The sequence below is a fragment of the Rhinoderma darwinii genome, chromosome 2, assembly GCF_050947455.1.
Source record: "Rhinoderma darwinii isolate aRhiDar2 chromosome 2, aRhiDar2.hap1, whole genome shotgun sequence".
Taxonomy (NCBI): Eukaryota; Metazoa; Chordata; class Amphibia; order Anura; family Rhinodermatidae; genus Rhinoderma; species Rhinoderma darwinii.
Window position 1 is genome coordinate 403177379 of NC_134688.1, and position 25167 is coordinate 403202545.

Genomic DNA, 25167 nt, shown 5'->3' on the forward strand with positions numbered 1-25167 from the left:
ATGCTAAGACGTTAGCTACCTTGTTTGTCAAACACATCCTGTGTCTCCATGGGGTCCCTGTCAATATTGTTTCTGACAGAGGGGTACAATTTGTTTCATTGTTTTGGAGATCCTTCTGTAAAAAGTTGGAGATTGATCTGTCCTTCTCCTCTGCCTTCCATCCTGAAACTAATGGCCAAACTGAGAGGACTAATCAGTCTCTAGAACAATATTTGAGGTGTTTTATCTCTGACTGTCAATATGATTGGGTCTCATTCATTCCCCTCGCCGAATTTTCCCTTAATAACCGGGTCAGTAACTCGTCAGGGGTCTCTCCCTTTTTCTGTAATTTTGGGTTTAATCCACGGTTCTCCTCCGTTTCACCTGGTAGTTCCAACAATCCCGAGGTAGAGGTCGTTCATCGGGTACTGTGCACAGTCTGTGCCCAGGTTCAGAAGAACCTAGAGGCGTCCCAGAGCATAAGAAAAACTCAGGCAGATAGAAGACGTTCTGCTAACCCCTTGTTTATGGTCGGGGATCTGGTGTTGCTATCGTCTAAGAACTTGCGCCTTAAAGTCCCGTCCAAGAAGTTTGCTCCCCGGTTTATAGGGCCGTACAAGGTCATTGAAGTCCTCAATCCTGTCTCCTTCCGACTGGAGTTGCCCCCATCTTTTTGAGTACACGTCGTGTTTCATGCCTCCCTCCTTAAACGCTACTCCCCGTCCTTGGCTCCCTCAAGGAAACCTCCTATCAACGTTCTCACCCCTGAGGGGGTAGAATTCGAGGTGGCCAAGATTGTGGACAGCAAGATGGTCCAAGGCTCCCTCCAGTAACTGGTCCATTGGAGAGGATACGGGCCTGAGGAGAGGACTTGGGTACCCGCCCGGGATGTTCACGCTGGGGTATTGGTCAGGAGGTTCCACCTTCGTTTCCCCAATAAACCAGGTCCACCTAGAAAGGGTCCGGTGGCCCCTCATAAAAGGGGGGGTACTGTAAAGGATCTGCCAGGCACAGCTTCTGTGTCAACGCCCATAGGTAATCAGTCTGCACCTGCTTCTATGTCTGTGAGACTGACTCCATCTTCCACCACTCAGGATGGCAGGCTTAGGAGTGGGAGAGCCTATCACAGCCTGGCCAGACTGAGCTAGCTCCCGCCCTCTGTCTGTCTATTTATACCTGCCTTTCCTGTTCCTCCTTGCTTGTGATTCTTCTCGTTTGGTTTCCTGGCCCTGCTGCAGCTTCTTGAAATATTTGACCCTGCTTCATATTGACCCTGGCTTACTGACTACTCTCCTTCTCTGCGTTTGGTACTTCGTACACTCCTGGTTTGACTCGGCTTGTTCACTTTTCTCCTGCTCTGCGTTTGGTACCTCGTACACTCCTGGTTTGACTCGGCTCGTTCACCACTCTTGTTTCTCACGGTGTTGCCGTGGGCAACTGCCCCATTTCCCTTTGCTTTGGTATACCCTTGTCTGTTTGTCTGTCGTGCACTTATTGAGCGTAGGGACCGTCACCCAGTTGTACCCCGTCGCCTAGGGCGGGTCGTTGCAAGTAGGCAGGGACTGAGTGGCAGGTAGATTAGGGCTCACTTGTCTGTTTCCCTACACCCATCATTACACCTACATTGATATTGCCTGTCCCCCACAAGTAAACAATGTTCATACGTGCCTTGTATAGTTCTTGGAATGAATAGTTCATGACCCAAGTCTTTGTGTTAATCTTTTATATATTTAAACACATTGATGTAACTTATAATTGATATAATAATATATTAATATAACATAACTAAACAAGCCAAATTTTTCCAGCCTTTCAATAAGGGTATGTGCACACACACTAATTACGTCCGTAATTGACGGACGTATTTCGGCCGCAAGTCCCGGACCGAACACAGTGCAAGGAGCCGGGCTCCTAGCATCATACTTATGTACGATGCTAGGAGTCACTGCCTCGCTGCAGGACAACTGTCCCGTACTGTAAACATGATTACACTACGGGACAGTTGTCCTGCAGCGAGGCAGGGACTCCTAGCATCGTACATAAGTATGATGCTAGGAGCCCGGCTCCTTGCACTGTGTTCGGTCCGGGACTTGCGGCCGAAATACGTCCGTCCATTACGGACGTAATTAGTGTGTGTGCACATACCCTAAAAGAGAGAGCTCCCATTTGTTAGGAATTTATTGCACTCATATTGCATTTTTTTTTTCTGTAAAAGTACGTCTGAACACAGCCCAAATGTAGTTGCCTGCCTCTGAACCCTCTCTATCTCCCCTATATAATTTCCACAGTACAGAAACCAATACCGTACCCTCATATTCAACTGAGGCTTAACAAGTTATTTTTAGACAATCAAAGGTAAATGTTTTATAGTCATTGGATCTTTATTTCAAAACTACTCACACATGACTGTGTCTTATTAAATAAATGTAGCAGTCCTCTTCTACTGGTGCAATAGCAAGTTTTTAGATGTGGACATATAAAGAAATTATAAAATATGTTAGGAAGAACACTAAAATAAATCACATTTTTTTCTTACCTAACTAAAAAAACAACACTTAAATGTTACTGCTAATAAAATATTTAATCGAATAGAAAGCCGCCTCTAACAGGCACCATGAAAACGTCTCATGACATATGACTACTGAACAGTCTCAGTCGATTAGATTTTATTCTTTTAGTTCTTCTTTCTTTCCAAGCTTGCAGGCTGCCTCTACCAGAAGATTAAGATCTGAGGAGGGATAGTTACATGTCAATTACAGATTAGTTGAAATATAATCAGGTAAATAAATATACAAGATGTATTCTACAAGGGTATCATCTAATTTCCAGGTATGAACTGCTCAATCCTATCATGTAGCTTATACAGGCATCAATTTATTATTAAATTACTACTGACAACTGTTTTATTCAAGAATGAATCAAATTATTTTTGACAGATTGTCAGACAGATTAGGAGTAGTGAACTACTATTCATCGGTTCATAAATCTGTCAACAGCTAGGTAAAGAAGCCTCTAAGTTTCATCAGTATTTCATCCGTTTTTTTCTGTCCGTTAGGCCAGTTTTACATGGCAGTATTTTGTTCAGTATATTGCATCTGGATTTGTTAGCCAAAAGCAGGAGTGGAACCAAACACAGAAAACTGTTAAATCTTTCCATTGTGCTTTTTCTCTCTGTAGGTGCTACTCCTAGTATTGACTTACAGATACTGATGCAAAATACTGAACAACATACTGCCGTGTAAAAGGGGCCTAATACGGAGCTAATGTTAATCAATGAGGATGTTCGCATGGATATATGCAATTTTTCAAAATGCAGAATGCACTACTTTCATCTTTTTAGCGGATGGAAAATGCCCATTAAAGTTTATGGAGAGTGATTCAAAAACAGATTCATCAGTATTGCATCTGTTTTTTAAAGTGGCTGTCTTAAGTAATTAAATGTCTTGCCTCGAAGACAGCCCAACAGGACTACTGATCAGTAATACTCATGGAATACCGATGACATACTGATAACATACTGATGTAATATCATCCGTAAGGGCGGGTTCACACGTGGCGGAATTTCACTTAAATTCCGCTGCGGACACTCCGCAGCGTTAATCCGCAGCGGAGCCGTTTCTCCATTGACTTTCACTTTAATTTAGCAGTGTTCGTTTAGACGATGCGTACAATTCCGCTGCGGAGCATAGGCTGCGGAGCGGAATTTGGTGTCCGCAGCATGCTCTGTCTGTTGCGGAGCAGTGGCGGACTCATGGCGGAATTTCTCCATTGACTTCAATGGAGAGTCAAAATTCCGCAATGAAGTCCGCAGATATTATGTGTGCTGCGGAGCGTATTGGTTTTACTACCATGACATTTCTTCATTCTGGCTGGACCTATGTATTTATAGGTCTACAGCCAGAATGAGGAAGTCAATGGGGCTCCCGTAATGACGGGAGCGTTGCTAGGAGACGTCTGTAAATAGTCACTGTCCAGGGTGCTGAAAGAGTTAAGCGATCGGCAGTAACTGTTTCTGCACCCGGGACAGTGACTACCGATCTCAATATACATGTATCTGTAAAAAAACATATAAGTTCATACTTACCGAGAACTCCCTGCTTCTGTCTCCAGTCCGGCCTCCCAGGATGACGTTTCAGTGTAAGTGACGGCTGCAGCCAATCACAGGCCAAGCACAGGCTGCAGCGGTCACATGGACTGGCGCGTCATCCAGGGAGGTCGGGCTGGATGCCGAAAGAGGGACGCGTCACCAAGACAACGGCCGGTAAGTATGAAAATCGTTTACTTTCACTAGGGAAAGTGCTGTCCCTTCTCTCTATCCTGCACTGATAGGGAGAAGGGAAGCACTTTTCCCGCAGTCCGCAGCAGCTAGTCCGCATCAATGTACTGCACATTTTGTGCAGATCCGCAGCAGAATCTGCAACGCAGATTCTGTGCGGCATTGATGCGGACAGTTGCGGAGGAAATCCGCCACGTGTGGTCATGCCCTAATACATCTGCATTGCAGATCTGTATTATGGGCGTTTACCAATACACTCATGTGAAAGAGACCTTAGGCCATTTTCACGCAGCAGTATTTTGGTCAGTATTTTGTAATAGTATTTGGGAGCCAAATACAGGAATAGAATAAATAAATAGAAAAAGTATAATGGAAAGATTTGTCCATCTTCTGTATTATGGACCCATTCCTAGTTTTGGCTTCAAAATACTGAAGCAAAATACTGACCTCCAATACATTTGGAAAGTCTTCAGAACCTTTCAGTTTTTTTCACATTTTGTTATGTTGAGGCCCTGTGATAAAAATAAAATAGAAATCAAGTTTTTCCCCATCATTCTGCAGTTAATACCCCATAATGACAAAGTGAGAACAGAATGTTAGTAATCTTTACTAATTTATTGAAAAGGAAAAACTAAAATATTGCATTGACATAAATATTCAGACCCTTTACTCAGTACTTAGGTGAAGCACCTTTGGCAGTGATAACAGCCTCCAGTCTTCTTGGGTATGATGCCACAAGATCTGCACACCTGGATTTGGGGATGTTCTGCCATTCTTCTTGGCAGATCCTCTCAAGCTGTCAGTTGGATGGGAACTGTCGGTGGATGGACATTTCATTTCTCTCCAGAGATGTTCGATTGGGTTCAAGTCAGGGCTCTGACTGGGCCACTCAAGGACATTCATAGAGTTGTCCCTAAGCCATTCCTGTGTTGCCTTGGCTTTGTGCTTAGGGTCATTTTTCTTGTTAGAAGGTGAATCTTCAGCCCAGTCTGAGGCCCGGAGAACTCTGAATCAGGTTTTTATCAAGAATATTTCTGTACTTTGCTTCATTCATCTTTCCCTCAACCCTGACCAGTGTCCTTGTCCTGGCCACTAAAAACCACCCCCATAGCATGATGCTGCCACCACCATGCTTCACTGTAGGGATGGTATTGGGCAGGTGATGAGCAGTAATGGTTGACCTTCCGGAAGTTTCTCCCATCTGCACACAAGATCATTGGAGCTGAGCAAGAGAGTTTAGTGGGGTGGCCAGCTCTAGGAAGAATGCCGGTTGTTCCAAACTTCTTCCATTTAAGAATAATGGAGGCCACTGTGTTTTCGGGAACTTTCAGTGCAGCAGAATTTTTTTTGGACCCTTCCCCAGATCTGTGCCTCCACACAATCTTGTCTCTGAGCTCTACAGGCAGTTCTTTCCTCCTCATGGTTTGGTTTTTGCTCTGATATGCATTGTCAGCTGTAAAACCTTATATAGACAGTGGTGTATCTTTCCAAATCATGTCCAATCAAATTAATTTACCACAGGTGGACTCCAATCAAGGTGTAGAAAAAATGATCTAGAGAAATGGGAGGACCCCCAGAGCTAAATTTCAAGTTTCATAGCAAAGGGTCTAAATACTTACGTCCATGCAAAATTTTAGTTTTTCATTTCTAATAAATTAGCAAAAATGTCTAATATTCTGTTTTCACTGTCATTATGGGGTATTGAGTGCAGAATGACCGGTGGAAAAACTTAAATTTTGTCACAGAAAATCCAAAATGACAAATCAACAACAAATTGTGCGGATTTTGTTACGGATTTGCCGCTCAGGATCGGCTAACATAAAAAAAAAAATCAATATACTTACTTTCCCAATATTCTGGCGCTTTCCTAGTAATGATAGCCTGGTCACCTACCGGTCTGTGCATCCTGTTCTTCTGCAATGACGTGTTGAGACTTGTGACCACTGTAACCTGTGTCTACATGACACGTCAATACTGGAGGCCAGGATACAGAGAGGACCGGGCTAGCACTACAAAGGCAGCAGAAGATTGGGAAGGTGAGTATAGTGGATCTTAAACTGCTGTTTCATTTTACAATCGTTTGCAGCTGCAGATTTTGATGTGGCCTTGCGGTTAATCAAAATCTGGGTTTGGTTGCAGATTTTGACTTCCCTAATGAATTCAATGTGAAAAATCTGTAATAAATCCATACTCTAACTGTATAAAAAAAATGAAATGCTTTGGCTTTAAAAATATGCACAACATATGTTAGCAGAAAAATTTGCAGCATTTGGATGAGATTTGTTGTAATCTCATCTACTGTGCTGGTACTCTAATCCGCTGTGGATTTTCCACCGGCAAATCCGGATGAAAAATCCACAGCAATTCCATCACGTGTGAACAAGCTCTAACTGTAATAGCCTGAGTAGCCTCTAATGTTTTCTGTTCCTGGGAATAAACACATGCAAGGTGGCAGAACATTTTATACAATTCCTTAAGATGTCTCCATATGTATTTTTTACTAGCAATGAAAAATATGAATGATTCTTAAAATGCATCAGATTACCTGTGGGTAACAAAATTATGGAGTCCTGCAGCTTTTTATGCCCTTTAAGTTTCACTAAAATGGTTGTCAGTTGGAGTCATTCCTACACAAACTCAGGTGACTCATCTCAACACTACTCGGTTGTCATGACCTGACCCGTCAACGTTCTTTTGGTGAGGCTCTGCCCCTCTCTGACTTTGTGTTATACAGCACAAGGGTATGAACCTAATGTACAAGCTCTAGTGACGTCATTCTAGGTAGTCCATCTGGCACACCATGGGTTGGAACGGCAAAAATGATGGTGAAACCCTAAGGCTACATGCACACGTTGCGTATTTTGCTGCGGAAAATACGCAGCAAAACCGCAGGAAGCTGCAAGAAGTTTGCAGGAAAAAAAAGGCGTTTTTTTTTATGCGTTTTCGGAGTGATTTTTACGTTGTGCTGCGTAAATCGCCGCATTTTCATGCTGCAAGTTTTGCTGTGTATTTCTCCAGAACTAGGGAGATAGAAATCGCAAGCGGAATCGTGAAATAAATTGACATGCCGCGGTTTCGAAAATATGCACCGTGGGTCAATTTACGGCCCAAAAAATACTGCAGCGTGGACATGAGAATCTCATTCCCTATGCTAGTACTGCATTACGCTGCAGCTTTGCCGCACGCAAATACGCGCGGCAAAACCGCGTGTAATACACATCGTGTGCATTGACCCTAAAGGGGATAAAGGTGCAGGGGCAGCACATTTCTGCACAATGATTTATATTACTGTATTGAAATATTAAGAGATAAGAGATATAAATATCAACTAGTACCAAGAAAAACAGTGGTGTTTCCCATAGGGACTCATGAAGTTACAGCCTGTAGGAATATGTAAGAATTGATCTGATTGATTGCTATGGGGAACTCCTCTCTTCAATTGCGCTATGATTTGTACTATGTTACCATAAGACTATCACAATATTACATCTCTATCGTTACATAGTTACATAGTTTGTACGGTTGAAAAAAGACACGTCCATCAAGTTCAACCAAGGGATGGGAAAGGGGAAATAAAAAATTTCTACACATAGGAGTTAATATTTTTTTGTTCTAGGAAATTATCTAAGCCTTTTTTAAAGCCATCTACTGTCCCTGCTGTGACGGCTCCTGCGGTGACTATTCCATAGATTCACCGTTCTCACAGTAAAGAAGGCTTGTCGCCTCTGCAGGTTGAACCTTTCTTTTTCCAGACGGAGGGAGTGCCCCCTTGTTTTTTGAGGGGGTTTTACATGGAACAGGATTTCACCATATTTTTTGTATGTGCCATTAATATATTTATATAAGTTAATCATGTCCCCCCTTAGTCGTCTTTTCTCAAGGCTAAATAGGTTTAGTTCTTTTAATCTTTCCTCATAACTTAGATTCTCCATGCCCCTTATTAGCTTCGTTGCTCTTCTTTGTATTTTTTCCAACTCCATCGTTCTTATGACCAGTCTTGAAAACCACTATAACCGCTGACTAATATTTACCTGCTGATTTTTCTAATTTCAATATCCCACTTGTATTACTCCTGTATTCGTGGTTTGCTGTTTGACTCAGAGAAGAGGTCACATCAGAAACAAGTAAGTCCACTTCATCAACACACAAGCTTTCTGAAGATGCATTCACTTCATCCTACAGAAGAAAAAAGATGCAATTCTTACAATAACAATATTATTAAACTATGACTGCAATATATATATATATATATATATATATATATATATATATATATATGTATATATATGTATATATGTATATATATATATATATATATATGTTCTGCATTGATTTCTCTATACACATTTTTTGAGGTACATTTTATTTTTAATCCTCAATACACATTACATAAAAAGACTTGCTACTTACTTCTGTGTGATCACTATCGAAAGGATAGTCATAAGCTGGACTTTGGCAATTTATAGGCTGGTCGGCTAATAAAGCCTCGGTGGTGATATCAGCATTTACAGGCAGTAAAGATTCCAGCTCCTTAGTCTGATTACAATAAGACTCGTCATTTCCTGGGCTCATTGCCAGGACAGCATTCTCTTTTTGTAAAGGTGCCGCTGCTGGCTCCACAAGGCCTTCTACTGTATCCAACTTTACCATTTCCAATTGAGAAGAAGATTGTAGCTCGTCCGCAAACTGGAAGACAGACTCCAGATTCATCTCGTCTTTTCTGTACTCATCTGAATCACTCGATGGCCAATTTGTATGGAAGAACTCCATGGGAAATGAAGGATGCATTGGAGGGCTCTGCACATTGGGACATATAATATAATATAATAGAATCTATCTGTATTGTGCCCTATGCTATAAAATATTGATAAAAGTGTCTGCGCTCCACTTTTGTAACACACAATCCTGTTGATAGCCAATGATAACTATGTTGTAGAACTGATGCTAACAAGCCATGGCTCCATGATAAGTGTCATGCCCCTGAAAAAAAAGGCTCAAAAGTGCTTATCCAGCTTCAAAAAGCATATCAAGTTACCTAGGGTAGTTTTCCTCTTACTAGCATAAATATGTTCCACCGTCTTTGGTTAGGACTTCTACATTTCTGGAGCATGCACAAGGTTAAAGAGAACCTGTCACCGTCCCATACATGTGCAGCTGAGTGCAGCTCGTAATGGGCAGGGCAGTACAAACCTTGTCTCACTTAAAAAAAAAAATCTATCCTCCTCCGTTATTTAGATATCGGTGCCGTTATATTTGGCACCCAATATGTAAATAACCCCCTGAACTCTCAATGGGGGGTTTCTTTATCTCTAAATGGGTGCATGGGGGCGTGTAACTTATCGCTCTGGCACTATCCAATCAGCTATGGACAGTGTGAGAGCGGCTTGTCCTGTGTGATCTCTCTCGCGAGATTACACAGTCTTGTCGTTCTGCCGAGAGCGAGCGTTTGCGCCCTCACACATGTGCGCACATCTCCTACGTCACCACGGAACAGAAATCGAGGAGAAGATCTACTCATACGCTCTCTGCAGAACTACAAGACTGTGTGATCTCGCAAGAGAGATCACACAGCACAAGCCGCTGTGACACTCTCCGTAGCTGATTGGACAGTGCCAGAGCAATAAGTAACACACACCCCATGCCATTTAGAGATAAAGAAACACCCTGTTGACAGTGCAGGGGGTTATTTACATAACGGGCACCGATATCTAAATAACGGAGGAGAATAGAATTATTTTTTTAAAGTGAGACAAGATTTGTGCAGCAGTGCCTACTACACTGTGCACTCAGCTGCACATGTATGGGCAGGTGAAGGTCTCTTTAACCTTGGGGACACTATAAGATTAATGCACAAAAGCTGTGCTAAGAAAATGGCAGTTGCCATTTTTACCAAATTAGATGTCTTGTGTTCACTAGTTTAAAATCCAATCCAATCCAGGGCATCAGATGCCAATACCACACTGTACCATATATGCTAAACTGTGTATATGCCATAAAACATAAGAAAACCTGTTTAATATATAAGGGTCCCTCATTTCAGACCCTCACCTATAAGCCAGGTTGGAGTCCGGCTAGAAAAAGCATCTATCGGACAGGGGGCAGGGGTGTTCCACCTGGCCGATATGGTTGATCCTCATACCCTAGAGCTTCACCCGTTTTCTTATTTCCAAAGGCATCATAACATCCCCTCTTCCACATTTTTCCACTATCTCCAAGTTAGACACTACATGCAACAAACTTTCGGATCCACTCGGGTCACTACACCTACAAGCTTTGAAAGACTGTGTCGCCATTCTACCACTACTAAAGGGGTTATATCCGCTATTTACACAATACTGCTATCCCCGGGATGATTCCCCTCCACCTGGGCATAGATATATGTCAAAATGGGAGACACTGTTGAATACATCCATCCCTTCCTCGTTGTGGCAGATCATCTGGTCACAAGCAGCTAAAACTTCTCTTTGTACTACATATAAAGAAAATCAATATAAAATTCTTATGTTTTGGTATCATACCCCTACCCTCTTGCATGGCTTCAATCTGGGAATCCCATCGGATTGCTGGCGATGTAGAGACCGGAGGGCAGACCTGTTCCATATCTTTTGGAGCTGCTCTCTGGTGCAACAGTTTTGGCTGGAGGTTAAGAATTTGGTGGTGGCGGTGTTACAGCAGGATATTCCTCTAGACCCTCTTCAATATCTCCTGAATGTCTCTCCTAGGTCCTTGGAGAAACCCCTAGCTCGACTTTTTCGTCACTTTCTTACTGCTGCTAAAACCCTGATTGCTTGGAATGGGAGACAGACTGCCCCTCCTTCTCACATTGACTTATTGACTAGAATTCGAGAAATTCGCACAATGGAATATATGACGGCCTCACTTGACAATACGCTAGACAGATTTAAAGTGGTTTGGGACCAGTGGGATAAGTAATGGCTACCGTTATCTCTGAGTTAGAACTTGGATTGGACTCTGATTTTTCCCCACTCCCTTTTGTCTTTCTCCTTGTGTACTGTTTTGTCTTATTGGATTTTCTAATATGAAAATCCATATAAAAAGAAAAGAAATAAAAGGCATTGAGGCCGGTGTATGTAGGGTATCGATCTAATGAACGTTTCATCAAAATGTCAAACAGTGCATCGGTTAAGAGTAATCTAAGAGAGTAAGTGATAGAGCAATGAAGTCTTTTGAGTCAGGTTACATTTTAATTGTACTAACCTGAAAATAGCCGCAGCGTTGGTATGAGGAGACCGCAGGGCCAGGGCAGCCAGTGAGATGGTGCAGATGAGCTGGAGTGGTGCAGCATGGAAGAACGGCTGGATAGGAAATAAACAAATGTCATTGGAATTAACAGCTACTACATACATGATACAATGCTGTTTTTATAGTATAACTTAAGAGAAAAAGTAGACATTGTATGAAATCAGCTCCATACCACTGTTTTTTTTGCTACTTTTCTTGCCAGTGATGGAACTTACTATACAAAGATGTTATAATACACAGATAACAAGACAGAAGGAGACAAAACGTGGCATACGGAGTAGGAGAAGGAGTTTATATGAAATGTATAAACAGCTAACATACCAGAAAAGTACGATTCTTACTCGGCTCCCACTGCCTCCCGTCCACATCCTGGTCAGGTTGTCGGGAGTTAAGGAAACAGCCGAGCTCACTGAGCTACGCTGTTTCTGTAACTCCCAAGGAAATGCATGGGAGTTCCGGGAACAGCGTAGCATGGCGAGCTACGCTGTTTCCGTAGGTACCGAATTCCAGAAACAGTGTAGCTCGCCGTGCTATGCTGTTTCAGTAAGTCCCATTCACTTCTATGGGGGTTACTGAAACAGTGTAGCTCAGCGAGCACTCGGCTGTTTCCGTAACTCCCGACCATGTAACCAGGAAGTGGCGGGGAGGCAGCGGAGCTGAGTAAGCTAGAATGGGGTTTAGGAGGCCCCGTTCTGGAGACAGGTGCTGGTCCCAGAGGTGGGACCCGCATCTATCGGACTTTTATGGCCTATCCTGTGGACTGTTTTAACCTTCCAAATTCTAATGTACATGTGGACCCTACTACAGATCTGCAAGGCTGTCTCCTTTTCATTGGCTACATTTACTCGAATTTTCCAAAATAACTTACATTTACAAATAATTGTTGCCACACGTCTGGCTTTTAGTTTTTGTCTTTTTGACAAGAGAAAATGACAGACAATATTTCTGACATATCATAACCTATGCAGCATGGTCCAAGGTCATTCTGCAGATATTGCTCGCTGCTATTACATAGGTTTTCATGTGTAACAAGGCACAAACTAGATGCATGGTTTTTATATGACAAGACTCAATATCATAACAGGAAATAAAAGTTAGGTTGGATAAGAGAACCGACATATCAGTCTTTTTTCATGGTCTCCTTTATATACTAATAATTCTTGCTGTATAACTTGTATATCAGCATTTCATTAAAAACAGAAGCTTACCATACACTGTTATAGCAGCATTCCTTGTCTATTAATGGGGCAGAACTCACCTGATGGATAAAATGCCTGCGGGTACTGTGCTGTATGTGGCATATAGCCGCCATATCTCGGCATGGATCCTGGCATGGCAGAGTGAGCTTGTTGCACATGTACAGAAGTGGCAGTGGATTGCATTGTGTAAGTGATGTCTGTTGGAAAGCGTTGCAGGACAGGATAAAACATCCCCTTCTCTGGAAATGATGGATGAGTAGCTAACGGTCTTTGGTGAAGGCCAAATGAGTTTGACCATGTCCTTGGAGGGATGGGAGTGCATTCAAGCTGTTTTCCAGGAAAAGCAATATGGTTGTGGGATGGGGGATTGAGATAGGGATACGGAGAAATGTTGTCACGTCTGCAACTTCTGTGAATCTGTTCGACAGTCATCAGACCTACAGATTAGATTAAAAAAAACACATTTCACCTACTGTACTGAATCGGATTTAAACATTTAGGTTTAAATACGGGCTAAATAATATACAAGCCTTCTATCATTGCACGACTATAACTCAGAAAAATGATCACTTAGCAGCAATATGAAGCCGTCTAAAGAAGACTTAGGCCCCATGCACACGAACGTGCTCTTGCGGCCGCAATTCCCCCGAAAATCCACGGGAGAATTGCGGCCCCATTAATTTCTATGGGGCCATGCACACGACCGTAGTTTTATTACGGCCGTAATAATGTCTTATTACGGCCGTCTTCTGCGGTCCGTGCTCATTGAAAATAATGCATTGCCCGCGATTTGCGGGCGGCTTGCGGCTGACAGTCCGCTACCGGCCGACACGAAAATTACGGGCGTGCACATGGCTACGGTCGTGTGCATGAGGCCTTAGGTTTTCAAAGCAATAGCAACGTTTCTACAATCTCCTGGATCCAGTGATACGAGGTGGTGTCTTGTTGTGTGCCCTACTGAGTCTAAAATGGCTGAAAGAGCATGCAGACCATGGAAATTGGAGCACCATAGCAGTCGTAGCAATGTCTCATCTCAATACGTACACGCTTTACTTAAGCTTTACCTTCTGCGTCAGAGCTCCGTTCAGGCGTTCCGTCTGAGCTTTCCGTCAGGGGAACCCATGAACGGAACCCCAACTGAAACAAACGGAAACCATAGGTTTCCATTTGCATCCCCATTGATTTCAATGGTGACGGATCTGGTGCAAATGGTTTCCGTTTGTCTCCGTTGTGCAAGGGTTCCTTCGTTTTGACAGAAGCAATACCGTAGTCGAGGGTGTTCATTCAGTGTGTATGTTGGGCGCTTTCCCAATGTACACGCTAAATGAAGTACAAAAACGCAATGTGAACCCTAAAGAAGCATTATCTGGTGCTTGAGCACTACATAATACTATGTGGGCACTGAATATAATTATCTAGGCACTAAATTACGTTTATTATTTGGACACTTAATGTCACTAACCAAGCAATATATTCATTCCGTGTATGTGACACTACTATACGGGCCCAACTTGGCACTTGTAATTTAGGCACCATATTCAGATTTATCGATGTGTGTATAAAAAGGGGTAGTTTAGTAAATGTGGCCCATATTTATATGAGCTGTTGCTAGGATGGCACCAAAGTCTTTAAAGACTATGTAAACCTTTGAAAGTGATTTTTTATGTTTTTCTTTAAATAAAAATGTCAGTCAGTGTGTTTGGTGCCACTTTCAAATTCGTTTTTATTAAAAATTTGTTTTACCTTTTAAGATACAGCTGCTTTATATCCTGTATACAGAGCAGCTGTATAGTTGGATGAATCCTGTACGCGTCAGGATAGCAACATTAACCCACTATATACACATATGAAGCTCTGTCTGCCTCTCCCCTCGTCTCTGCGAGGGGCTGCACTCTATCACATAAAATTTCTGTCAATTGACTCCCATGCGTTTTAGCTGCAATAAAGCTCAAAACTTTACTGACTACAGAGGAAGTACAGGAAAGCAGTGAGTGTCTCCAATATGGCTGCCCTTTCAGGAAAGATTTTACAAATAAAAAATAGCTACAACATTTCAAAAAAAGACCAAACACATTAGTCATTCTCTATATACCGTATTTTTCGGACTATAAGACGCACCTGACCATAAGACGTACCCAGGTTTTAGACAACAGAAAATAGGGAAAAAATTATTTGTTAAAAAATAATTTATTGTTTCACCACATTCTGAGAGCCAAATTTTTTTTAACATTTTTTTCATCGATTGTGCGGTGTGAGGGCTTATTTTTTGCAGGAGCTGCGGTTTTATTGGCCCTTTTTTTGGTTTTGATTTTTTTACACATTTTATTAGTTCCCCTAGGGGACGTGAACCAGCGGCCACTTGTGGAGTTACTGAAACAGCATTGCTCGCTGAGCTACGCAGTTTCTCTAACTCCCATAGTGGTGAATGGCAGTTACGGAAGCAGCGTAGTATGCGAGCTACGCTGTTTCCGTAACTACTGTTTAATTATATGGGAGTTACGGAAACAGCGTTACGCTGTTTCAGTAACTCCACATGCAATTAAGTGGTCGGGAGAGCACAGAAAGCTGGAACGGGGTTTAGCGGGCCCCGTTCTAGAGTTAGGTGCGGGTCCCAGAGGTGGGACCTGCATCTATCTGACATTTATGACATATCCTGTGGATATGTCATAAATGTCTTTCATAGAAAAACCCCTATAATTGCAGTGGTCGCTATTGACCGCAGCATTTAACTAGTCAAAGGGGTTTGCCATAAAACACATGTAGCCCCTATCCACAGGATAGGGGCTACATGTGAGATCGTTGGGGGTCCGACCGCTGGGACCCCCAGCGATAAGAACAGGGGACCGAAAGTCCCCCAAAGCACTACATGAGAAGCATGGACTTCCGGGTTCTGTGTCCGACTTATCTGTTCCGCAGCTCCATAGAGATCAATGGAGAGCCGCTCGCGCATGCGCAGAAGAATCCCATTGATCTCTATGAAGCTACCGGACACAGAACGCGGAAGTCAAAGCTTCTCATGCAGCGCTCTTGGTAACTTTCAGTCCCCGTTCTCCTTATCGATCACACATGTATCCCCTATCCTGTGGATAGGGGATACATGTGTTTTATGGCACAACCCCTTTAAAGTGCCAGAAACAGCGAAATTGCTGTTCCTGGCCGTTAGAGCAGCGTGTCCGCTGTAAAAGATAGCTGACACCTGCAGTGCATGGAGCGGGCTCAACGTGTGTGCCCGCTCCAAACATTACCCCCCGCACCATGATGGGCCGGCACTTCATGGGTCGGGTCCCAACACTGCGGCCGAAATACATTCCGTCCATTACGGACGTAATGTGCTCGTGTGAATCTAGCCTAACGCTTTCAATCTTGCTGATGTTTGTTTTATCTGATTGAATGGATCTTATCTTGTCGACATCTGTTAATTATTGTTTCTCTTGAAAAAACAATAAAAAGAGATTTGAAACAAAAAACCCATGCGTCTTATAGTCCGAAAAATCCGGTACATAAAGTCTATGTAAACCTTTGAAAGGAATTTTTTTAAATAAAAAAGGTCAGTGTGATTGGTGCAACTTTATAATTAGTTTTTATTAACAATTCTTTTTACTTTTTGAGATACAGCCGCTTTGTATTCTGTATACAGAGCAGCTGTATCGTTCACTAACTCCTGGCCCGTCAGGTTCGCGGGACTGACAGGTTCAGTGAAAGCGGGTCCTGCGTGTCTTGGACACGCAGGATCCACCTGTAATCTATCACGTCTAAATTCATAACTTAAATATGATGGATAACAGGTGCAGAGACACGCAGGACCCGCTGACACTGAACCCGTTAAACTTGCGGACCGGACAGATTCTGGTCTTAGTGAACGCTACAGCTCCACTGTATACAGAATACAGAGCAGCTGTATCTCAAAAAGTTAAAATAATTTATAATAAAAACTAATTTGAAAGTTGCACCAAACACACTGACTGACATTTTTATAAAAATTTTTTTTTTAAAAATAATCACTTTCAAAGGTGTAAATAGCCTTTAAAATTTGGCATGAAATGCGAAAGGCATCACACATAGAAAACTTGGAAGGTATACACTACTCTAAGGCCTAATTCACACGAACGTGTCCATTTTGCGCAGCGTTTTTCCTGCGTTGCAGTTCCGTGTGACCAATGTGTACGGTGCGCTTCTGCGTTTGTTATGTGCGTATGTCATCCGTATCTCACACGTTTTTTACGTCAGCAAAAAAAAACTGGAGGTGTTTTGCTTTTTCTCATTTCTTTAGCAACTGTTGCGTGAATCACAGACAGCACACGGATGTGTGTCCGTGTGCTGCCCGGGATTTTCACGCACCCATTGACTTCAAGTATAGGACATGCAGTGAGTTTCACGCAGCGGACCCACTGAATGTCTGAATGGCCCCATTAAATTGCATAGGTTCGAGTGACGTCCGTTGTTTTAACACACGTAACACGGACGTGAGATACGTTAGTGTGAATAAGGCCTAAGGCTATGTTCACACATCCCGGATTTGCCTGCAGCAGAAATCTGCACAGCTGACACTCGGATTTCTGCTGCAGCTTGGCCAGCCGATTGCCTGCAGTTTAGCACCATTGTAGTGTAATGGAGATAAGCCATGGTTTTTCAGCGTGGAATCCGCGGCAATAATGAACATGCCGCCGATTTTAAGAGCATTCATTATATCGCACCGACAGTTTCCTGATATAAAATACCCCATTCACATGGAACGTGAGCGGATTCTGTCAGGATTTAGAATCCTGCTTGTGTGAACATGGCCTTACTAGCAGCATCTAGAGCTACAAAAGCCAATGGTAAATCAAGCCACAGGTTTATTGTGTACATATGGGGAGCAGGCTACTGTGTCCGATCGTGGGATTTAATTTGCCCTCGAATCGCTGGGAAATCTTTTTTGAATGACTTCATACTTTCTTGGAACAAGAGTTGGCCCAAGTCACGGCTGGTGCATAAAAGATCTTAGAAGAAGGAGACGTCTCACCGACAGCCAGTGAGACAATCTTTAGCAATTCCAAAATGTTACACCTTTGCCTAGCACAACGTATTCTCACCCTGACAATCTTCTTTACTGTCCTCGGTCAGGGAGCTGGTAAGTAATCTTTGGAAACGGTTTGGTGGCCGGGAATTTACTTCGAGGCCTGCGGCAAGTTTGGCTTTGTTAGTGCTCGTCAGTCTCTTCAGGTTCACAAGCAGTTCAGGTCGCCCTTTTCGAAAATGGTCATTGTAGAAATGGTGAAGGCTGCCATCACCAACCCCAAGATCCCCCCCAGGAACATGGTGACCAGTGTTACTGCCAGATCCTAGAACTAATTTCCTGAAACCATAGAGATTGAGCTGGCGGATAAAACTGGTGAAGTTAGTGGTCTTAAACAATTCAGTGGCCTCATTCATTCCCCTCAACGGGCAAAGTAGCTCAGACTCAAATAACTGCTGGTCAATGATAATGCCATCTCCAGGAGAGTCCCAGCTGATGGACTGGTAGCGGGGGCTATTCACAAGACGCCACAGCTTTGCGGGAAAATTATTGGGATTGATTGGAGTAGACATAAAACACTCATCTGGTTCCATTAGGTGCAATTGACGTGTAGGATAGTAACTAATGTAAAATATAATGGGAGTTGTACTCCTGACAACCAGGTGATCTATTTCAATGACTTTTTCTGTATCTGTTGTATTAAACTCCTCTAATGGAAAGGAAGGACATATGTTATGGCCTCACGTGTCAACTATATGATCTAACGTAACTGATATATTTTCATGTGATCTATATGATCTCGTCTTTCACGTATACAATATAATGAGATCTATACGATCTTGTGTGTAAAATGTATGGTTGTACGTCTGAAATATGTGACCTCACAGGTAAAAAGGACGTCACATAGGAGTAATACGATATAACATGAATACCATATGATCTCAAGTGTGAACTATATGATGGCAGGTGTGAAAAATATGTGACCTATATGATGTCATATGTGATCTATAGGATATCACTTGTATTAGATCACTGTATTAGATCACATGGGAACCATAAGATCTCACTCCTGAACTATGTGATCACACCCTGAACCGTATGATGAGGCGTGGCCTAGATATATATGACGTCAGATGTTGTCAGTTAATAGATCCTAATCTCGTTCCCCCTCTTGCCTAAACGCTAACTGTTTCCTGTGATCTGGCTGCAGTAACATAGAGGGCTGATCCCTGCAGAGCCGCCCGTAGGTCCCGACTTAGCTTCTCTCCGCCTTCGCCCCGTTCTCTGCGCTCCATAGAACCGTTATTACCGACGCTCCCGAACTGCGCGTTTGAAATTCCAAACTCCGACCAATCAGGCTTCGAGCTTTACGAGGCTTCGCGTGCAGGACTTTGAGCACGGACGTCCATAGCGGGGTAATGATGGCGGCGGCCATTATGAGGCAGCTACTACGGAGGACGGCAAACCCCAGCTAATAAAACCCCGGTAAAGTAACAGTCGGGCTGCCTAAAGCTGTCCCCGGTGAGAAGGGGCGCTGCTCCAAGAAAGCATGAGAGGTATATACAGCGGGCGCACATAGGAGCAACCAATAAGATCACGTCTTTCATATTCTACTCTGTGTTATAAAAACGAAAGCTGGAATTTAATTGGTTGTTATGAGCCACTGCTGAAGTTTGTTTCTATCTGCTTTTGTTTTCATACACGAGGCCCATAGTGTTTTCTACCTCCCAAAGATGTATGGTGTCCAAACAGCACGCAGATGGAGTGTCACTCCCTGCCTGTACCACATAATAATCCAAAGCTCAATTCCATGCTGTAATTTGTACTTCTTACTTTTTTAATTAAGTAAAAAAAAAAAAAATAAATAAAACGGAGTGTAGACTTCAGAAGATGGATTCTTACCCCGATCTGGAGAATCCCAGTGTCGTAACGTTCCAGTTGTCGAAGTTCATTTGCTGTCCCCGGTGACCGTTAAACATGTGGGCCAGTCATTGGGGGGATATCTGTCGCAGGTCATTTATTGAGGCATCTGTGGCAGGAACACATTGTTATGGGGGCATTTAGCTGGCCTGGCACACATAAAGGGGCATCTTTAGCAGAACGAAGATTATGCTCAACTTCTAAGCATCTCTGCCCTCTGCAGCCAGTTTACCTTATAAAAGTTCACAGGGTAAATGGACGTGATAGAAAGGGGTCTTCCTCTCGTATATGTGCTTAAAAAGACACCGGGTAGACCCATCTGCCCATGTTTGACCACCTGCAGCTTCTTTGGTGATTGCAGCTGGTCACAGGGTTTCTGAAAGCAGATGTGGCAATGGCCGGACCTCTACTGACATAATTCATGAGAATTCGGGAACGCTAGCTACAAGAACAAATTTAATAAGAATATTAGAATACCTGTATTTTTAGTCCGTTCTTCCCGTCACTTTCATCCATTCCTGTCTTTAAGAAGACAGCTGAGTGGAATAATGCAGTCATTAGAGCAGTTTCTTTTAATGAGACAGACAGAAGTGTAGCCTGCTCCGTTATTCACCCATTCCCCCCACTCTGTCCTCCTAAAAATGGCCTTGGAAAGAGTGGGAATGCTGTTAAGGCCCTATTTACATCACTTTTACTGGCCTACGTTTGACATATAAGTCGGAAAAAGCTCCTAACGGCGGCATCCGTCAATATTTATCACGGACAGGTTATAAATAACTGATCAGTGGAGGTCCGACTGCTGGGACCCCCACTGATCCTGAGAACAGGTTTACCTGGCCGCCCCTGTGCGCCCCATATGAATGGAGCGGTACTGTGCATGCTCGGCCAGCACTCAAGTCACTTTCTATGGGGCTGCCGCAGATCGCAGGGCCAAGCATTTAAAGGGTAACTAAACTTTCAAAAAACTTCTGACATGTCAGAAGTTTTGATCAGTGAGGGTCCGAGCACTTAGACCCCCACCGATCAAAACTTCTGACATGTCACAATGACGTCAGAAGTTTTTTGAAAGTTTAGTTATCCTTAAGGCCTCATGCACACGACCGTAGCCATGTGCACGGCCGTGATTTTCGGGTCGGCCGGCTGTGGACTGTCAGCCGCAAGCCACCCGCAAATCGCAGGCCATGCACATGGCCGCGGCCATTATTTTCAATAAGCCCGGACCGCAGAAGACGGCCGTAATAAGACATGTACGTTCCCGGGCCATGCATGGACCGTAAAAACTACAGTCGTGTGCATGGCCCCATAGAAATGAATGGGGCCGCAATTCTCCCATGGATTTTCGGGGGAATTGCGGCCGCAATAGCACGTTCGTGCGCATGGGGCCTTAGGGTATGTTCACCCGCTTAGCAAAAAACATCTGAAAATACGGAGCTGTTTCCAAGGGAAAATAGCTCCTGATTTTCAGACGTTTTTTAAGCCACTTGCGATTTTTGCTGGGTTTTTTACGGCCGTTTTTGGAGCTGTTTGTCTATAGAGTCAATGAAAAACGGCTCAAGAAGTGACATGCACTTCTTTTTTGCTGGCGTTTTTTTATGCGGCCGTTTTGAAAAATGTCCACGTAAAAAACGCCCCGTCGGAACAGAACGCCGTATTTCCCATTGAAATCAATGGACAGATGTTTGTAGGCGTTCTGCTTCCGATTTTTCAGCCGTTTTTCGGGACGTTTACGGCCCGAAAAACGGCTGAAAACACTCCGTGTGCACATACCCTAATAAACACTTGCAGAAGCCGTAATCCGGTCCATTTCGCATCATAGCACTAGCACGTTATATGCGCATATAAAGCCTGTATCTTATCTGTACAAGTGCTTCTATGTATGTGCATGGAAAAAGTATCTGATCGGTGCAAGTGCTTTTATATTTTATTTGTGTGGACATAGGCAAAGTATATCAACTGCGCAAGTGCTTCTATATACATTACCCTGCAAAAGTCAGACATCACATTTTTGTCTTTTTCAGTTAAAAAACCCAAAAAGGCTTCCAACCTTTTTGAAAGACTTTATAATATGTAGTAATTTGCAGAATTCTTTTACACTGCTTCATGTAAGCATCTCTAAAATGTAGAAGTTGGATCCGTTTTCTGTTTCTCACGTTCCAAGTAATCTCTACATTCAATGATGTTCTAGTCTGGGCTCTGGGGTGGCCAGTCCATTGTTCTGAGAAGGCTAGTAGCTTCTTTGTTTGATAAATAAGTCTTGATCTTCACAGCAGTGTACTTGGGGTCATTAGCTTGCTGGAGAATTTATTTTCCCTGTCAAATGGATTGCAGAGGTTATTGCAGGATATATTAAAATGTGCTTGTACTGCCTTGATCTAGAATAAATTATGTACATTAGTCCCTTAGGTTACAATATTTGCTAGTTACTATGGTCTTTCTCGGGCCATTGAAAAGCCAAATCACATTCAATTTACAGTGCCATAAGCAGTGCCAAGGAGGGCATGACGTTCATGAGTGAACCGAGACTTAAGGCCCTTTTACATGGGCCAATGACCGGGCAAACGAGCGGTCATATGAACGCTCGTTCCCAATCATTGCGGTGTGTAAACTGGGTAACGATCAGACGCTTGTTCTTCGGCTGATCCTATCTTTATGCAGCACAAAATATTATTGTTGTTGGCAGCACATCTCCCCATGTAAACAGGGAGATGTGCTGCCGACATGATAAAAAAACATGGGGACGAGCGATCATAGTAACATACAATAAAATACTGATCATAGCTGTCCCCTTGATCGGCACTCGTTTTTATGTCCAAAATTGGCAAGTGTAAAAGGACCCTTAGACTGGGTTCCAACGTAGCGTAAACACTGCGTAACTTCTGCAACGTAATTCTCTGCGGAAATTCCGCAGCATTTACAGTAGCAGCAAAATGAATGTGATTTAAAAAAATCTCATGCCCAAGCTGCAAAAAAAACAAACTCAGAAAAGTAATGTAGAAGGTCTTCTGCGGTGCGACTTTCAATTCCGCAGCATGTCAATTTATGCTGCGTGTTTGGACCATAGACTTCAATATGGAACATCAATTCTGTAACGGATTTGTTTTATTGCGGTTTTTACTGAAGAAACGCAGTAAAAAAAACTCTGGAAATCCGCAGGTGCACATATACTTTGCTATAATCATTGTTTAAGGCCCCATGCGCACGACCGTAATCACGGGCCGTAATTACTGCCCGTAATTACGGGCCCATAGACTTCTATTGGCCACGGGTACCTCCCCGTATGCTTCCGGGAAGGTGCCCGTGCCGTTGAAAAATATAGAACATGTCCTATTTCAGGCCGTAATTTACGTCATGGGCAGGCCCATAGAAGTCTATGGGGCTCCCGTAATTACGGGTGACTACGTGTGTGCACCCGTAATTACGGGAGCGTTGCTAGGCGACGTCAGTGTATAGTCACTGTCCAGGGTACTGAAAGAGTTAAACGATCGGCAGTAACGCTTTCAGCACTAGGGACAGTGGCTACCGATCACAATATAGATAAAGCTGTAAAAAAAAAAAAAAAAAAGACGTTCATACTTACCCAGAACTCCCTGCTTCTTCCTCCAGTCCGGCCTCCCGGGATGACGTTACAGCCCATGTGACCACTGCAGCCAATCACAGGCCAATCACTGGCTGCAGCAGTCACATGGACTGCGCGTCATCAAGGGAGGTCGGACTGGATGTCAAGAGAGGGACGCGTCACCAAGACAACGGCCGGGTAAATATGAATTTCTTTTACTTTTATTACGGAAAGGGCTGTCCCTTCTCTCTATCCTGCACTGATAGAGAGAAGGGGCTGCCGATTACTGCAGTGTAGTTTTGCAGAGAAAACTTGCCCGTAAATACGGGTGGAATACGGGTGACACCGGACCCGTATTTACGGGCACGGGTCTGTAAATACTGGTGCAATATGGGTCGAATACGTGTGGCCAAGGACCCGTATTTACGCCAGTATTTACGGGTGGACAAAAATACGGTCGTGGGCATGGGGCCTGACACTAAGGCCGAGTTCACATGTTGCGTAAAGACTGCAGTTTTAGGCTGCAGCGGTCACATGGGATAAAATGTCATCCCAGGAGGCTGGTCTTCAGGACGTCAAAGGGTAAGTATGTGATTTTTTTTCTTTTAGGCCGGGTTCCCACGGGTCAGATACGCTGCGTAAAAACCATGCAGCGTATCCGTCCTGGAAGCTGCAGCATATTGCGCCTGAAAAACCGCACCACAGTTTGAATTTCCACTGCCAAAAAGCAGCGCTGAAAAAAAATAAAAAAGTTTATACTTACCCCCTCCCTCTATTCTGTGTGTAGTCCGGCCTCCTAAGATAAAGTGGCAGACCACGTGACTGCTGCAGCCTCTGATTGGCTGCAGCAGTCACATGGGATGAAACGTCATCCCAGGAGACCAGACTGGTTAAGTATGATTTTTTTTTTCTGTGTTGTGATTTTTGCGGCGGAATCGCTGCGATTTCGGCACAAAAATCGCAGCACTTGGCTTTCTGTTGCGGGTTTTGCATCCCCATTGAATTTAATGTGGAAGAAAAGAAAAAAACACAGCGTTAATTGACATGCTACAGATTTAAATTCCGCACCGCAGGTTAATTTATTAACATTTTCGCTGCGTTTTTTCCCCCGCAGAATGGGCATGAGATTTACTAAATCTCATCTGCTTTGCTGCTACTGTAAATGCTGCGGAATTTCCGCACAGAATTCCGTTGCGGAAATTCTGCAGCGTTTTTGCTACGTGGGGATCCGGCCTAACTGTTCTGCAGTCATGCAATTTGCCCTTGCTCAGAACAGAAAGTGTTGTCATGGGGACACGGCCACATTTGTTGCAGGCTTCAGTGAATCATATCTCCACACAGGAATTAGGTTATAAAAAATACTTTCAGTCGGAGATTTCCACTTTAATATAATACTGCCTAACACAAACTCAGTAGAAGTGTCCTTTGAAAGCATTTAAAACCTTGGCAATGGCTTTCACCGACTTTTCCTGTTGTCTAAAGCAGGGAGGACACAATACACATATTTTCCAGACCACAACCCGCACCCTGCTATTTACAATGCCGATTCCAGACAGCTGTTATTATTTCTGTGTTAAAAGTTGCAGAATAAAATAGTACTTCTCAATTATCCTTTGTGGTTTACGGTCTTCAGCTTCCAATCATGCTTCTTGTATAACGTATATATTCTATAATCTGAGTCTGTGTAGACAGCGGAACACCACACAATGATGGGTTGTAGTGCACACACAATAGTAAGTAGGAAGGATTAAAAATATAAATGTTCACTATTCTGAGTGCCTTCATCTACATAGCAAGAACACAACGTGCAGACCAGTGGGAGCTTTTCAATAGTAAGGGTATGTTCACACGGCGGGGGTCCGTAACGGCTGAAATTACGGGGATGTTTCAGCCTGAAAACATCCCCGTAAATTCAGCCGTACCGGCATGTGCAGGCGCTTGAACGCCGCGTCAATTACGGCCGTAATTAGCGCTGCTA

The 25167-nt window shown here is 43.4% G+C and overlaps 1 protein-coding gene across 1 annotated transcript; it reads right to left on the reverse strand.

Moving 5' to 3' along the window:
• Positions 1-2337: 2337 nt before the first annotated feature.
• Positions 2338-19016, reverse strand: HSF5 (heat shock transcription factor 5). Its single transcript, XM_075854094.1, has 6 exons — positions 17790-19016; positions 12777-13154; positions 11474-11571; positions 8666-9052; positions 8287-8431; positions 2338-2707 (listed from the first exon to the last, which is right to left on the reverse strand). Exons 1-6 carry the CDS (start codon positions 18304-18306, stop codon positions 2646-2648), a joined length of 1587 nt encoding a protein of 528 aa, XP_075710209.1. The 5' UTR covers positions 18307-19016; the 3' UTR covers positions 2338-2645.
• Positions 19017-25167: the final 6151 nt, after the last annotated feature.